The sequence below is a fragment of the Notamacropus eugenii genome, chromosome 2, assembly GCF_028372415.1.
Source record: "Notamacropus eugenii isolate mMacEug1 chromosome 2, mMacEug1.pri_v2, whole genome shotgun sequence".
In the NCBI taxonomy this organism is placed as follows: Eukaryota; Metazoa; Chordata; class Mammalia; order Diprotodontia; family Macropodidae; genus Notamacropus; species Notamacropus eugenii.
In genome coordinates, this window is record NC_092873.1 from 145,322,087 (window position 1) to 145,337,394 (window position 15,308).

Sequence of the window (15,308 nt, forward strand, 5' to 3'; positions counted from 1 at the left end):
AAAAGATGAGGAAATAGGTTGCAACATGATAACTCACATCTATAAAACACTTGTGTATTCATAACACATTTTAAGAAATATAATCTACTTTAATCCTTATAATACCTTTGTAAGGTAGAAAATACAGAAGTGTAACCATCCCCATATTATAGATAAGGAAAGTGAGATTTAAAGAGTCTAAGTTACTTCCCCATTGATTATACTCTGACTATAATCTGCTATTTCCATATAAGGGATATAGTTAATATATAAAAGAGTTTTCTGTGGCTTAGGACTGTTATAAAGGTCTCTAAAGGAGACTATGTAATATCATTTTCAGAGTTCCTTTTAAAAATAGGAGAGATTTTCTCTTTTTCTTTTCTGAAATAATTCAAGTATGGGTTTGTCTGAAGGGCAGATCCTTTTAAGATCAATGTTTCTGTGACTCTGTGACTTTTTGCACTAAAATATTATATAATATTTATCTCATATATCTAATTTCATAAGATTCATTATAAGAAGAATTTTTGAAGTACAATTTTAAAAAAGAACCTTTTTCATGGTTACAATTTTAGATTAGCCCATGGAATCCTAGAATATTGTAAATCTATCCAGATGTGTTTTAGTGTTTGAATTAAATCATCACAATTCTTTAGAAAAGAGACAAGTAGAATTGAGTACTTATTTCTTAACTGTAGAAATGTAAAATTATGAGATTATTGACCCCTAATTATGTTATGAAAGCCCTCTGGAGCAATCTGTTTTCTCTCTCTGAGCTGTCATACTGACAGCCTGGAAAGCAGCCTAAAATTAAGGGAGTAAGTTATAGCCACTTTTTTATTTTTATATTTCTTAAAAGAGGCAACATGGAGTAGAATACTGTGCTTAAAGTCAGGAAGACATGGGTTCCAGTTTGCACTTGAAAGCTATGGACTATATGTCTTCAGGCATGTCATATCCCACAATATTCCTAAGACTATATGTAATATAATCTGCAAAGAAAATGCCTATCTGCATTAATACAGGGAGTTCCTTTAGCAGCAGCTCCCAGTTTTCATGAAATCAGGGGTATGGGCAAAAAAAAAAAAGAGTCTATATATTTTTTCAATTCCCATAACTAAATTAACATCTGGGAAATCTCTTTGACTTGGTTGTTTAATGCTTCACTCTATAATTCAGCTCTAAAGTTCATAGTAAGAGCTTATAGTCAAGAAACAATGTCTTCTAATATAATTCTATTGGAAATAATGGATTAATGCCCTAAGACATCTCTTTTCAGCCTAAAGGTCTTGGGTTTTGTTTTACTCATGCAGGGTTTACATCTCATTTTAACAACTGACAGAGTCTACAGAAACACTACAGAAGACTGTCACTTAAGAGCTTTGGGACTACCTACCCGAATGACAAATCTCATGAAGATATTTGCCTGCCAATTCAATTACAACCAGGTAAACTCCACACTAAAACTGACCAACTCATAAAACTCTATTTTTATCCCCATCATCACTTGCTTAGTGGAGTAACAGATGACATGAAACTAAGTATTCTAGCCCAGATATAATAATCCCATGGAAGGGGGGAAAGAAGGGATGATGACTATCATTTTGAAATACTTCCTCAGATCCTTGTGACACAATTGGCTTTTGTTTTCCAAAAACTGTGTTACTATAATATTACATTATTTATTTATTTTTTTAACCTGACCTGTGATTTCATCAGTGCAGGAGTTTCTGGTTAGGAACTCACTCTCCCAATTCGAATCAGCACCTGACTCTCACTGTCTTGGAGAGTTGCCTGAGTGACTTGCCTGGGTTCACACAGCCAGTATGTGACTTGAATTCAGATTCCTCTGGACTCTGGAGTCAACTCTCTACTATGTATGTTTCCATTCATTATTAAGGAATTAAATTAAGAATATTTGATATACTTTTTTAAAAAACTAAAGTGTGTGAAAAGTAGTTTAAAAATTACACACTCTCATGACCCCATCCCAGATGACTCTGCATGTCATCATCACCAGCACCACCACCATCATCATCACCACCACCACCACCATCATCATCATCATCACCACCACCACCACCACCATCATCATCATCACCACCACCACCACCACCATCATCATCCTCATCATTACCTCTGAAATTGGTTTCTCATACACATCTTCTCCTATGGACTTTTCTTGGGCCAGGATGGCATCTCTGTGCAGAACCCGAAGAACATTCTCTGGTGCTGCAGATCCATAGTGAGCCTCTAAAACTTCAGGCTTGGTTTTTTCTGTCTTCAGCATGTGGATCACATCTTCCCTGGCCTGTGGTATTACAAGGAAATACAATTAGTAAGGTGGCAACTTGGATTATATTCAAGACTTGCTAAAGAAACACTGCTTATCACATCAGCCCTCATTGCATCTGGGTATTTCATTGGAAAATTCACTGAGCCTTGCTTTCTCTCTTATTTTACCATGAATTCTGATAGTTGTTTGCCAAAAGAAGATTAACAAGTATATATTCCACATTAGGTTGCTAGGAAGCGCCTCAGCATAAGAGGAACTGTGCTAATATTAAACTGCACAGAAATTGCTTTTGTCTGGGACATGATAAATCAGGGAGGGGGTGGGGCTTGTCCTGTAACAACTATCCAGTTTTGGTGCATTTTGAGGTCAATGGATAAACTATAGTTTTCTATTTATATTCTCAACACAGTATTTGAAAGCTGATATTGAAAATCCCTCACTCAGTCATTCCACAGCTCTTTGCTTTAATTCCATCTAAAATTAGCACAAATTGCTTCAACTTCCTATGAGATTAGCAATTTCCTATTCCCCTCAAATGATTCATTTTTCACTGAAACACATGAGTGAAAAAGCACATAGTACATTTCACCAATAGTGAAATATAAGGCTTGGGTGGGCAGCTAGGTGGCACAGTGGATAGAATGCCAGGCCTGGAGTAAGGAAGACCTGAGTTCAAATTCACCCTCAGACACTTACTAGCTGTGTGACCCTGGGCAAGTTGCTTAACCTTATTTGCCTCAGTTTCCTCATCTATAAAATGAACTTGAGAAGGAAATGACAAATCATTTTAGTATCTTTGCCAAGAAAACCCAAAAAAGGCATCATGAAGAGTTGGACACAACTGTAAGTGACAAAAAAAACAACTCAGTTCCAATAGCTGAACCCTCATGTGAGCTCCTTGAGGACAAAAATTTTCTCAGTTTGGAGAGAGGGGCAGAGAGAAGCAGCTAGGTAGTACAGGAGATAAAGTGCCAGGCCTGGGGTCAGAAAGATTTGATTTCAAATCTGGCCTCCAATACTTATTAGCTCTGTGACCTGGGCAAGTTAGTTAACCCTGTTTGCCTCTCTTTCTTCATCTGTAAAATGAGCTGGAGAACGAAATGGCAAACCACTCCAGTATCTTTGTCAAGAAAACCCCAAATGGGTTCGTGAAGAGTCAGACACAGCTAAAATGACTGAACTGAACAAAGCTTGGATGCTTGGCATGTATACTTTTTAATCTGTAAGACAAATAAGCAAGTCTGGTGACAAAGATTTAGGTTTTTTGTTTTGTTTTGTTTTTTAGAAAAAGAGACTCCCCCTATTCCCAGAGCACCACTCCTATGTCTCAAAGGTGAGTGACCAGGGTTAAAGGTTAATGGGTAAGAATAGGTATGGTGGCTGTAGACAATGACTAGAAATAACCAAGATATTAGTGACCACAGCTCAATATACTGTTCTTTTATGACCAGCTGAGAAATTTCTAGAGTGAATAGGGCAACCACACCAAGACTCCTCCAGGGACACCAGTTATAGTTCATACATTATAAGAATCACTTTATAAATTATTGTCTTCAATATATTAAAAATATTGCCTCCAGTTACCTCCTTCAAATACATTTACTTTCCAACATGTTTTCTGGAGATATATGTCAAAGATCTTGAAGTACTCCTGCTCTTTCCCCACTTTGATTTCCCTAGTGACTGAAGGAAACCATTCCTCACCTATAAACTCAACTTGGTTGGTTGGTTGTTGTTCTTCGTTTTTGAAGAGGACCAAAATAACATCACCATGATAAAGTGAAGTTTCAGTGTGTCTGACTGTGGCTGATCAGACCAATAAGAGCTCAGAATGCTCTACCACAGGTTGGGCACAGATAGTCTCTGTGAATATTTGGATTGGATAAACTCAACTACCTTGGAAAGGAATGATGAGGTCTATTGGCTGTCTTGTTAGAAACGCTGTTGGAGTCCTACTGGGTATCTTATAAAAAAAAAGAAAACCCACAAGATTTATAGCTTTTATGCAATGGTGACTAAGGCCAAGGACAAGAAGTTGAAACATTCCTTTGAGGCATTTTGTTATGGATTCTGACACGTAGCTATCTTGTTGTGTGAACATAACAATTCTGAGCCCACTGTCAACAGAGAATGTATCATGAGTGGATTTCCCTGTCAGGATTATAGGTTTGAACCAACCATGCTCATTCTCTCTATGTATAGCTAATGCATACATTTCATAGAATCATTGAATTTTGGAGCTGGAAGGATCAATCATAGGATCATAGATGAAGAGCTGGGGAGGGATTTCAGAGACCATCCGATCCAACCTCCTCATTTTACAAATAAGGAAACTGGAGACCCAGGAGATTAAGTGACTTGTCCAAGATCACAAAGGTGATCAATGTGTGTGATTTGAAATCAGGTCTCTAGAGCTAACTAGCAAGAGACATTAAGAGATCATATAGTTCAACACTTTCATTTCACACATAAGAAAATATGAACCTGGAAAGTGAAATAACTTGCCCAAACATAGCTTGTAAAAGACACAGAGGGGATTCAAACTGAGAGTTTCCGACCCTAAGTTATGTTATCTTGCCATGCCTTCATGCTTCGCTACTGAGGGAAGGGAATAAGCATTTATAAAGCACATACTGTGTGCCAGGAACTGTGCACATAAAAATTTTTTTTATTAATTTATTTGTTTTCAGTTTTCAACAATCACTTCCATATGTTTTAAATTTTCTTTCCCTCCCTCTCACCTCCCTCCCCAAGACAACATACAATCTTATATGGGCTCTATACTTATATTCTTAATTAAACACATTTTTACATTAGTCATGTTGCAGAGAAGAATTAAAACGAATGGGAGAAACCATGAGAAAAACCAAAACAAAACATAACAAAAGAGAAAATAGTCTGCTTCATTCTGTGTCCTGATTCCATAGTTTTCTCTGAATGTGGTTGGCATTTTGCGTCGAGTCCTTTCAAAATGTTTTAAGTCCTTGCATTGCTGTGAAGGGCTAAGTCTATCAGAAACAGTCCTCTCACACTGTGGCTGTTACTGTGTATAATGTTCTCCTGGTTCTGCTCACTTCACTCAGCATCAGTTCATAGAAGTCTTTTCAGGTTTTTCTGGAGTCAGTTCATTATTTCATATAGCACAATAGTATTCCATTGCATTCATATACCAGAAGTTGTTCATGTGCTAAGTGCTTTTTTTAAAAAAAATTATTTCATTTGATCCTCACAGTCCTTGGAGGAAGGTATTATCATTGTTCCCATTTTACAGTTGAGGAAACTGAGAAATAAATGAAATATAATGTTAGCAGGAAAGATTACCAGCTGAAGGAAATGGGATAGGTCTCCTGTAGATGGTAACCTTTCACCTGAACTTTGAAAAAAGAAAGAGATTCTAAGAATTGGAAGAGAGAATAGAAATCATTCCAGGAATGAGGGCTAGACAGTACAAAGGTATGGAGATAGGAAATGGAGTGACAAGTCTGAGGAATAGCAAATAGGCGATTTGGCAGGATTGAAGAGTTCACGTAGAGGAGTAAAGTGTAAAGAAAACTGGAAAGCCCTGTATCTGAATCTCATTTCAGACATTAGCTGTATGACTTGTATGGGCAAGTTAGGTAATGCAATGGATAGAGAACTAGGATGGAGCGAGAAAGAACAGAGTTCAAATATGGTCTCAGACACTTAGTAGCTATGTAATCCTGGGCAAATCACTTAAACTCTGTCTGCCTCAGCTTCCTTAACCATAGAATGGGGATAGTAATATCATCTATCTTTCAGAGTTAATGTGAGGATCAATTGAGATATTTGTAAAGTGCTTCAAACGGTGCCTGACCACATAGTAGGTACTTAAATTGTTTAAAAGTCCCTTAACTTCTGTGACAGTCAGGCTTCCTCAGCAGTAAAACTGAGTTCAATAATGAGATAGTGCATGCAAGGCTCTGGCAAATTTTAAGGTGCTATATAAATGTAAGCTATTACAATCATTATTATTCTTTTCACAATATTAACCCTCCTGACCACCATTACCACCATCTCCACTGGCCCTAGCAATGGACCTTCTTGAAGACGGAGGTGGACAGAAGGCAAAAGCTGCATTCCATCTGCATTAATAGCATCCTTGACCTTGTGAATTTCCAACCATCATTGTTTCTGACATTCCCACCCTCACTTCTCATAGCTGTCTAAACTCTTACAATCTGACCTCATCACTCTACTAAAACTGCTTTCACAAGGATTACAAAACTGATCTTTTAACTAATACCTAATAAATCCAGGGAACTTTTATGCGTCATCTTGGATGCAATGCTGATGACCCTCTCATCCTGGACAAATTCTTATTGATTTCTATGGTACTTCTCTTTCCTGTTTCTCTTCCTACCTCTGTGAACACTCTTTTGAAATCTCCATTATTGGTTCGTAATTCATTTCCCATATCCTAATCACAAGGAAGCTAGATGGCTTGATGGACACAGCACTGGATCTGGAATCAGAAAGACCTGAGTTCAAATCTGGCATCAATCACTTACTAGCTGTGTGATTTTGAGCAAATCATTTAATAATCTCTGTTTGCTTTAATTCACTGGAGAAGGAAATGGCAAACCAGTCCGGTATCTTTACCAAGAAAATCCCATGGATAGCATTGGCATGCCATGGTTCACAAGGTCACGAAGAGTTGCACATGATTCAACAATAACAATCACAAGTGTTCCCCAAGACTCTTTTGCAGATCTACAGGAGATACTCCGTTCCATCTCAGCCGCACATAAAGATGGCCATACTCTTCATGTTGACATCACTCACAAGAATTCCATTTCCATATTCATGAACGTTGTGATTCACTTATCTGACCATAATCTTTTTTATTTCATCCTTCCCTCTGCCTTCATGATTCCCTAAGCTGATTCTTCATTCACACCGTGATTTCCAATTCCTTCACCCTTCTCTTTTTCCTGGGCTATCATCCCACCACTGGCTATACTCTCTGCCTTTCCTTGCCTCAATCCTGTAGTAAACTCTACAATATCTTCTACACTCAAATCTCTTGCCCTCTTATTCTATTGATGATCGTGCCTTGCTGAGCTCCAGCCTTGGATTATTCCCATCATCCATTGCCTTTACTCCTACTCATGTGCTGCTGGAGAAAAATCATAAAATTGGATTGAGTCCACTATCAATTTATGTTACTTAATTTCACGGCTATTTACCCAGTCTATTATAATAGCCTTGCATCCAATCACTTCTCTCTCCAATCTCTCCCCTTACAAGTGCTCAAATAATCTTAGGTGTGACCGTGTCACTCTTTTGCTTAACTCTTCAGCAGCTCTCTCTTGCTTCAAAGACAAAAAATACAAGCTCATCAGTCTGGCCTTAAGGTTCTCCACAGCTCAATATTTCTCCTGCCATCTGGTGGTTAAAACTTTCCATTAGAAATCATTGAGGTCAAGTCCCTCATTTTATAGTTGAAGACTCTGAAGTCTAGAGAAGAATAATTTTCTTTTATCTTGTTCTCTGAGACCTGTTCTATGGCGCTGTGAGAACTATTTCTATTGCATCACATTTGCTCGCACATATAAAAATAGTTGGAGGCATATGTCCCTAGAATACCTATAGGTAGAATTAGAATATTTTGCCCTCTATGAGAAGGGATTCTAGTGCTTAATGAAATTTTAATATCTGCATTATAAATTATTTTTATACTGTTCATAGTATACCCCTAAATGGAAATTAGACTTATAACTCAGAAAGAAATGGGCAAATAGGTGGCACAACAGATAAAGTACTAGGCCAAAGTCAGGAAGATCTGAGTTCAAATTTGGCCTCAGAAGTAGCTGAGTGGCTCTGGGCAAATCTGTTAACTCTGTTTGCTTCAGTTTCTTCATCTGTAAAATTAGTTGGAAAAGGAAATGACAAATCACTCCAGTATCTTTGCCAAGAAAACCTCAAATGGGGTCATAAAGAGTTAGACACAACTGAAACTACTGATCAACAACAGAAGACTATATGGTAGATATTAGACTTGTGATGCCATTTTTATGAGAAACTACTGGATGAGCAAACTTCTTGTACCAAAGCAAGTCAGTACTTGCTCTGCAACATATACTCTTAGAGAGTTTCCTTGGATGCTAAGAGGTTAAGTGACTTGCCTTAGGTCATACAGCTATTAAGCAGAACTTGAACCCAGGTCTCTGCAGACTCTGGTGTGAGCTCTCTATCACATCACATAGTCTGTCTATAGCATTATGGGGAATTTTCCATGCGGATGAAACAAAAAAAACCAAATCATTGAAATGGAAAGAGAAGTTTCCTCTCCATCACTCAAGTATCTTTTGCTATTTGGGAAAAGACTTCTCACTGCCTGACTAGAGGATGGGCTTATCCATAGTTCCTACAATTTTAGCACAAAAGAGGAAGGAAAACCCAAACTGCTTAGATGGTTAAATATCAGACACATATATTTCTATTTTTTTCTTTTCTCACTCTCTGTTTAGATTCCTTACAGACACCTTGTAGTGACATCTGCCAACAGAGCTAGAGCTGGAATGACCACACACTTCCCCTCAGTCTGCCAGTGCTTACCTACTAATGCCAGCCTCTGAGTAAACTTAGAGTACTGAGCACAGGGGAGTATAAGGAGTAGAAATTTTTTCCACCTAGTATATATTCTAGATTTGTTACATTTTGTCTAGACAGTCAAAGGAAACTTTTACAGTAGGATAATTTTTATGACATAATTCTTGTATGTGACATTCTTGAAGAAGAACTTGTTACTTGGTAAAAGCCAAGGAAGTTGCAAGTGTCTCTCAAATGAGTAACTGTAGCATATAATGCAGAATATGATATTTAAGGTTCTGAGCTAACTGGGCCAGGATTAAGTGTTCTAATACCTGGACATTTTTTAAAAAATTGGATCAAAAGTACTTGGCAGGGATTGGGCTCAGATAGAGGATGAAAAGGAGATGAATAGTGTTCATTGCTGGGGAAGTGGTGTGCGGATGGAATGGGGTTGGAAGAAGGGTGCCATGGAGAAGACATCCTGGCAGTGGCAGCTCAGGGGGATGATTGTGGCACACTGCAAAGCTGGTGATGATGACCAATGAGCTCATCAATATGAGAGATGACTGTTATTAAGAAGGAAGTATAGCACTCCCATGTAAGCATCCAGGGGCAAAGCCCCATCCCCCTCTGCTAGTTACTGCTCTGAGTTTCAAACTTGAAAGAAATTAGATCAAGCCTTCCATTGGCTGGGCAGGAGAGTGTTAAAATAAAATTCTTACCCCTTTTTCAGGCTATCAGATGCTTTATTACGATATTATTTCAAGCATGGGCAGGACCAATAAAACTGTCAGCCAGATAAGAAGTTTTATAAGATGACGGATTTCTTTTTTCTAGCAACTAACTTCCAAGGTTGTTTTAGTTCAGGACCAATTTAGATGAACATTTTTCCAACATGTTTTATTAGTTTTCTTTTTTTTTAAAGAATGTAATGGATGTAGGGCACAGTGAAGAGAGCACCAGCCCTGGAATCAGGAGGACCTGAGTTCAAACCTGGTTCCAGACATTTGATGCTTACTAGCTGTGTGACCTTGGGCAAGTCACTTAACCCCAGTTGCCTTGCCTTCCCTCCTCCAAAAAAAAAAAAAAAGAATATAATGAAGTAAGAACTACCACAGTGGGCCAAATTAAGGTCATCCTGCCCATTATTCTGTTTCTGACAAAGGCAATAAGGATTGAGTCGTGAAAAGGTATGGCTGGTCTTTTAGACACCATCATTCAAGATAAGATGTATACTATCTCCCTCTCTACCTCCCCTGCCCCTTTTTCCACATACTGTATTTGTTCTTAATAAACCATTCTGAATCTATGGCAATTGAATTTTGAATTAAAGTGTTCCTTGAAAGCTATCTGCTACAATTGTCTAATTTTAAAGAAACCAAGGTGCCACAAATATCTTCATGCCCAATTTGGCATAGGGAGAAATGGATTCAAATCTAGATGTTTTGATTCTAAATCTAGAATTCTTTCTAACACTTTGCTGTCATTTGAAAGACTAAGTTTCTTGAAGGCAGGGACATTTCACACTTGCTGTTGTAACCTCATCACCTAGTAGAGTGCCTGATACATAGAAGGCATTTAATAAACACTTGTTAGTTGATTAATGAATGATTTCAATTAAGTTTTCCCTTAATGTGTTCAAATTTCAATGTGTATTCCTTCTTAAGTTAATAAATTTCACAAGTTTATTGCTTTCTGTGCAAAGGAATATTTCCTTTGTCCCAAACTCATTTCCTAGCACTTGGGGACATGTTGAACTAGTCCACATCGGCCCTCTTCACACCTTTCATGATCTTAGAGATTCTGATCATCTGGCTTCTCAGCTTATACCTTTGACTCATCACTTTTTTATTGTTTCATCTATCCTTATGTGACAGGCTTTTCATCCCTTCATTGTTTCAGTTGCCTTCTTATAAGATCTTCTCTAGCTCTTTCATGAACTGGAAGTTATGAACTATTTGAAATATAGACATCAGAGCCATGATGAATATTCCAGCTATGAATGTGCCACCAGAGCCATAACTAAGATGGGGTAATTGGAGCTTTGTCCCAGGTGCTGATCTCTGGGAATGCTTTCTACCCAGGGGCCACTTTCACTTTTTTCCACTGTGATGCAGAGAGAATAAGATAAGAAACATATTATACACTAGTTGGAATCAGTTAAGGATTAGTTGGAGAGGTGCTTAATGGTGCCTTTAACTTTGTTTTCTTTAAAAAGCATATCTAATCACTAAACCTAGGGCTTGGTAATTTTCTTATATTTAGTTAAAATTTTTGTCTAACAATAAAATGAGTGGAATGTTGGGAAAGAACTGGTATCTCTCTCTTGCATCAGCCTTCCCAGTGTCCTAGTCACATTTTATATTCTTATCTCCTCAACTGGCCCAGGTCGGGCTACGCCCAGGGATAAGTTAGAAATTAAGGAAGATGGAAAAGTACACCCAATATCAGAAATAAGATCTTATGTTTCCATAGAGATGGCAAAAGCCAACAAAGTCAAAAGAAGGGTCTCCACATTACCAGAAGGAGGCCCTCTTGGCAAAACCCTCCTTTGTCTAGGAACCTAATCAACCAATCCTATTATTAGGTGGATGGGTCATATAGGGGGCTGGAGAGATAACAGATGAACATCAGCTTGAATGCTTCACTGGCAACCAGAAAAAATTACATTAACCAGAAAAAGGCCCCCAGCTTTTTGGGTGGATACTCTGTGGAAGATTTACAGAGAGATATAGATTAGAATTCTGTCAGATGATAAAGTATGGATGGGATATTATCTGCGCCATTGGAGATCCAAATTGATGAGATCACTTAGCCATTGAACATTCTAAGTATAATTAATTCCATTTACTGAAAATCAATGTATTTTGACATAGTTACTGTCTCAGAAGTAACTTCATCTTCATGCTCCCAAATTATAGAACCCAAGGTCATTCAGTACTAAAAAGGTGTGACTTCTTCAAGCTCAAAATCTAACATATCTCTGTTATGGTCTAAAGAGAACAGGTATGTGTTGGGGCAGCTAAGTGATGCTATGGATGGAGCACTGGAATTGGAATCAGGAAAACGAGTCTTCCTATTCAAATCCAACCTCAGACATTTATTAGCTGGGTGACTCTGGGCAAGTCACTTAACCCTGTTAGCCTCAGTTTCATCATCTGTCAAATGAGCTGCAGAAGAGAATGGCTAACCATTCTAGTTTCTTTGCCAACAAAACCCTAAATGGGTCATGAAGAATCAAACATGACTGAAAATGACTTAACAACAACAAAGAGAACATGGAAAGACTTTGGGAATAATGATTTCTTTGAGTTATTCCAGAACTCTAACTTGAACCATAGAGGCAGTAGGAACAGCTTTTAGAGCATGAACAAAACTGGAGCCTGCTGATTTGATACTGTCCCCCACCCCAACCCCCGTGACCTCATGAGAACTTTCTAACTTTCAAGACCCAGCAAAATTCAGACCAAGTGATACCATATGAAAGAAATTCCTCTACTAAACCTCTAATCTCAGAGTGCACTTTTAATTTCCAGAACTGGTTTTCTAATCACTGGTGTAAACAGAATCTTATACAAGTCACTCAAGCTTTCAGAGCCTTGGTTTCCTCCTCTGTAAAATGTAGGAATTGGATTAAATGATTTCTGTGATCAATTCCAGCTCTCGGGGTAATGCCAGGACATTTCTGATTCAAAAAGTGAAATCTTGGTATACAGTCGTCGTTTTCCTGTGATTAGAGAACTGGAGAGGAGCTGTCAGACCATGGATTTAAGTACATTTTTTTTATGCCTTCTGCTTTCTTTCTTTTTTTTTTTTTTTAACCCACTTGGGTTTATTAATAGCGCAACAGCTGCTGAGTTCTGGATCAGAAATTAGATAAGGTCACAGGTTGTCCAGGCGGTGCTGTGATTCTACCAGTGGATAATTTCATAAATTCCAAAAGACTTTGCAAGCTTTGGGGGCTGTGCTAACAAAGATCATAGGCAAAGACCTCTTGAGGGGCCCCCCTCTTCCTAAAGGTGAACAAGGCAGCCTGCTGGTAGGATGGCCAACTTATCTGGAGCTCTTTAAGGAAGCAGAATCTCTCAGAATACAGAGGAGGCCATTGTTAAGGATCAGCCAGATGACACAGTCTTAGGGAGCTCAGTAGTTGTTTATTGAGCTCTGTAAACTTAATCATTTCCAGCTAAGCCACAACACGCAGAACAAGCACCTGTGAATTAACTGTGGCTACTTCATGCTTTGTTTATTTTTTACGAAAGGGTCCAAATGATCACATTTTCTCAACTTCTTTCCTTTTTCCTCCTTTTGAGCCAGAACTGGACAGCTTTTGTTTTTGTTTTTCCTTTTATCCTTCTTGAAAAGGGAAAATATTCAAACAGGATAAGAAAAAAAAGCATTTTTCTAGACAGACTATTGTACAGAAAGTTCCTCTGACTCTCAAATCATTGAGAAACTTTGTGCTTCTTAAAAGATGTTTAAGGTCAGGCCACGGTGAATTCTATATTTATAATAGGCTAGAAACAGTTTCTGCAAAGCTATGTACTGTAAAGCTTCATCCATCCTGAATGAATCATGGGATCATAAATTTAGAGATATAAGGGAACTTAGAAGTCATCAGGACTAAATCCCTCATTTTACAGATAGGGAAACTGAGTCCCAGAGAAGTCAACTGGCTTGCCCAAGATCATATAGATAACAAGTAGCAGAGCCAGAATTGGAATCCAGGTCTTCTGACTCCAAATCCAGCATCCTCTCCACTGCATCATGTTGCTTCTGTCATTCTGGATAACTAAGTTTTTCCAGATCTAAAGAAGTTAAACCAGCAGGTATCAGAACTCTTAATTGTTAATAGATGTATTTCTAATACGTACTATAATCTTCCCCGTTGTGGTAATCTGTAAAGCCATTGGTTGGGGAAAGGGAGTTCTAACTTTCCAAACAAGCTGTCTCCGTTCTCAACACACCTCTTTCTCCTTCCTGGCACCCCCTTCTTATTCTGGAATCTGCTTGGAAGAACCTTCTGTGCTAGAAGCTTCCATCTCCCAAGCAACCTTGCTCACTGGGATTTCCTTACTGCATGTGACACCAAGGTCATCTAAAATTAAATGCCTTTCCTGAGGTGGGAGGTTAAAGTTCATTTATAATAGAGAGACCTGTGGTTTTTTAACATTTTTGACTGCATTTTTCCTCTATGGAAATATCTATATCCTCAAAAAGCAGATGCAATGAACCCAGATCGCTACCTTATTCAAAAGTCTGTAATTATGTTAACAATAATAACCCATGTATATGTAAAATATATGTAAATTTACTTTTTCTTTTTCTTCTATGTAATGAAATGTTTGGGCATGCTGCTTGGGCTATGTGATTTCTAAAAAAAAGTCTTGGCCATTGTTCAGTGTATCCTTTTGGTTTTAAATACTGGTCAGGAAAAAACAAATCGTGTAAAAAAATGTGAAGAACTTTCTGTTACCAAAACAAAAAACCCTTTTGCATCTAAAAAGTATAAGAGATAAAATAACAGCCTTTTCAGTGACAGAAATGATTATTTCTCCTTTGTTTTTAATACTTTAATAATTATTGCATTGGGACCAAGGTTTTCCCCCTTTCTACTTCCCCATCCAGAAATCAACCAGTATGGGAAATCTTTCTCAAAGATTTACCCAGGCCGTGGGATTACACACACACACATGCACACACGCACACGCACACACACATAGAGACAGAGTGCACAGAGTGAATTGAAGAGGATGGGATCATACCTTAAAAAAATGAAAGCAAGCAGTGAGAGAAAAATATATTGGGAGGAGAAAGGGAGAAATGGAATGGGGCAAATTATCTCTCATAAAAGAGGCAAGCAAAAGACTTATTAGTGGAGGGGAAAAGAAGGGAGGTGAGAGAAAAACATGAAGTTTACTCTCATCACATTCCACTAAAGGAAGGAATAAAATGCACACTCATTTTGGTATGAAAACCTATCTTACAATACAGAAAAGTGGGGGATAAGGGGATAAGCAGGGTGGGGGGGGATGATGGAAGGGAGGGCATGGGGAGGAGGGAGCAATTTGAGGTCGACACTCATGGGGAGGGACAGGATCAAAAGAGAGAATAGAAGCAATGGGGGACAGGATAGGATGGAGGGAAATATAGTTAGTCTTATACAACACAACTATTATGGAAGTCATTTGCAAAACTACACAGATATGGCCTATATTGAATTGCTTGCCTTCCAAAGGGAAGGGGTGGGGAGGGAGGGAGGTAAAGAAGTTGGAACTCAAAGTTTTAGGAACAACTGTCAAGTACTGTTCTTGCTGCTAGGAAATAAGAAATACAGGTAAAGGGATATAGAAAGTTATTTGACCCTACAGGACAAAAGAGAAGATGGAGACAAGGGCAAAGACGGATGATAGAAGAGAGGGCAGATTGGTGATAGGGGCAATTAGAATGCTCAGTGTTTTTTGCGGGGGGAGGGGGA

At 38.3% G+C, this 15,308-nt stretch overlaps 1 protein-coding gene across 5 annotated transcripts in view; it reads right to left on the minus strand.

Annotated features, from left to right (window-relative positions):
• FILIP1 (filamin A interacting protein 1) overlaps window positions 1–15,308 on the minus strand; it is a 261,568-nt gene that overhangs the window by 99,107 nt on the left and 147,153 nt on the right. For all 5 annotated transcript variants that reach the window (XM_072642630.1, XM_072642632.1, XM_072642629.1 and 2 more), the window contains one exon: window positions 2,117–2,290. In XM_072642630.1, coding sequence (XP_072498731.1) covers window positions 2,117–2,290 — 174 coding nt within the window. The remainder of the gene's footprint in view (window positions 1–2,116; window positions 2,291–15,308) is intronic.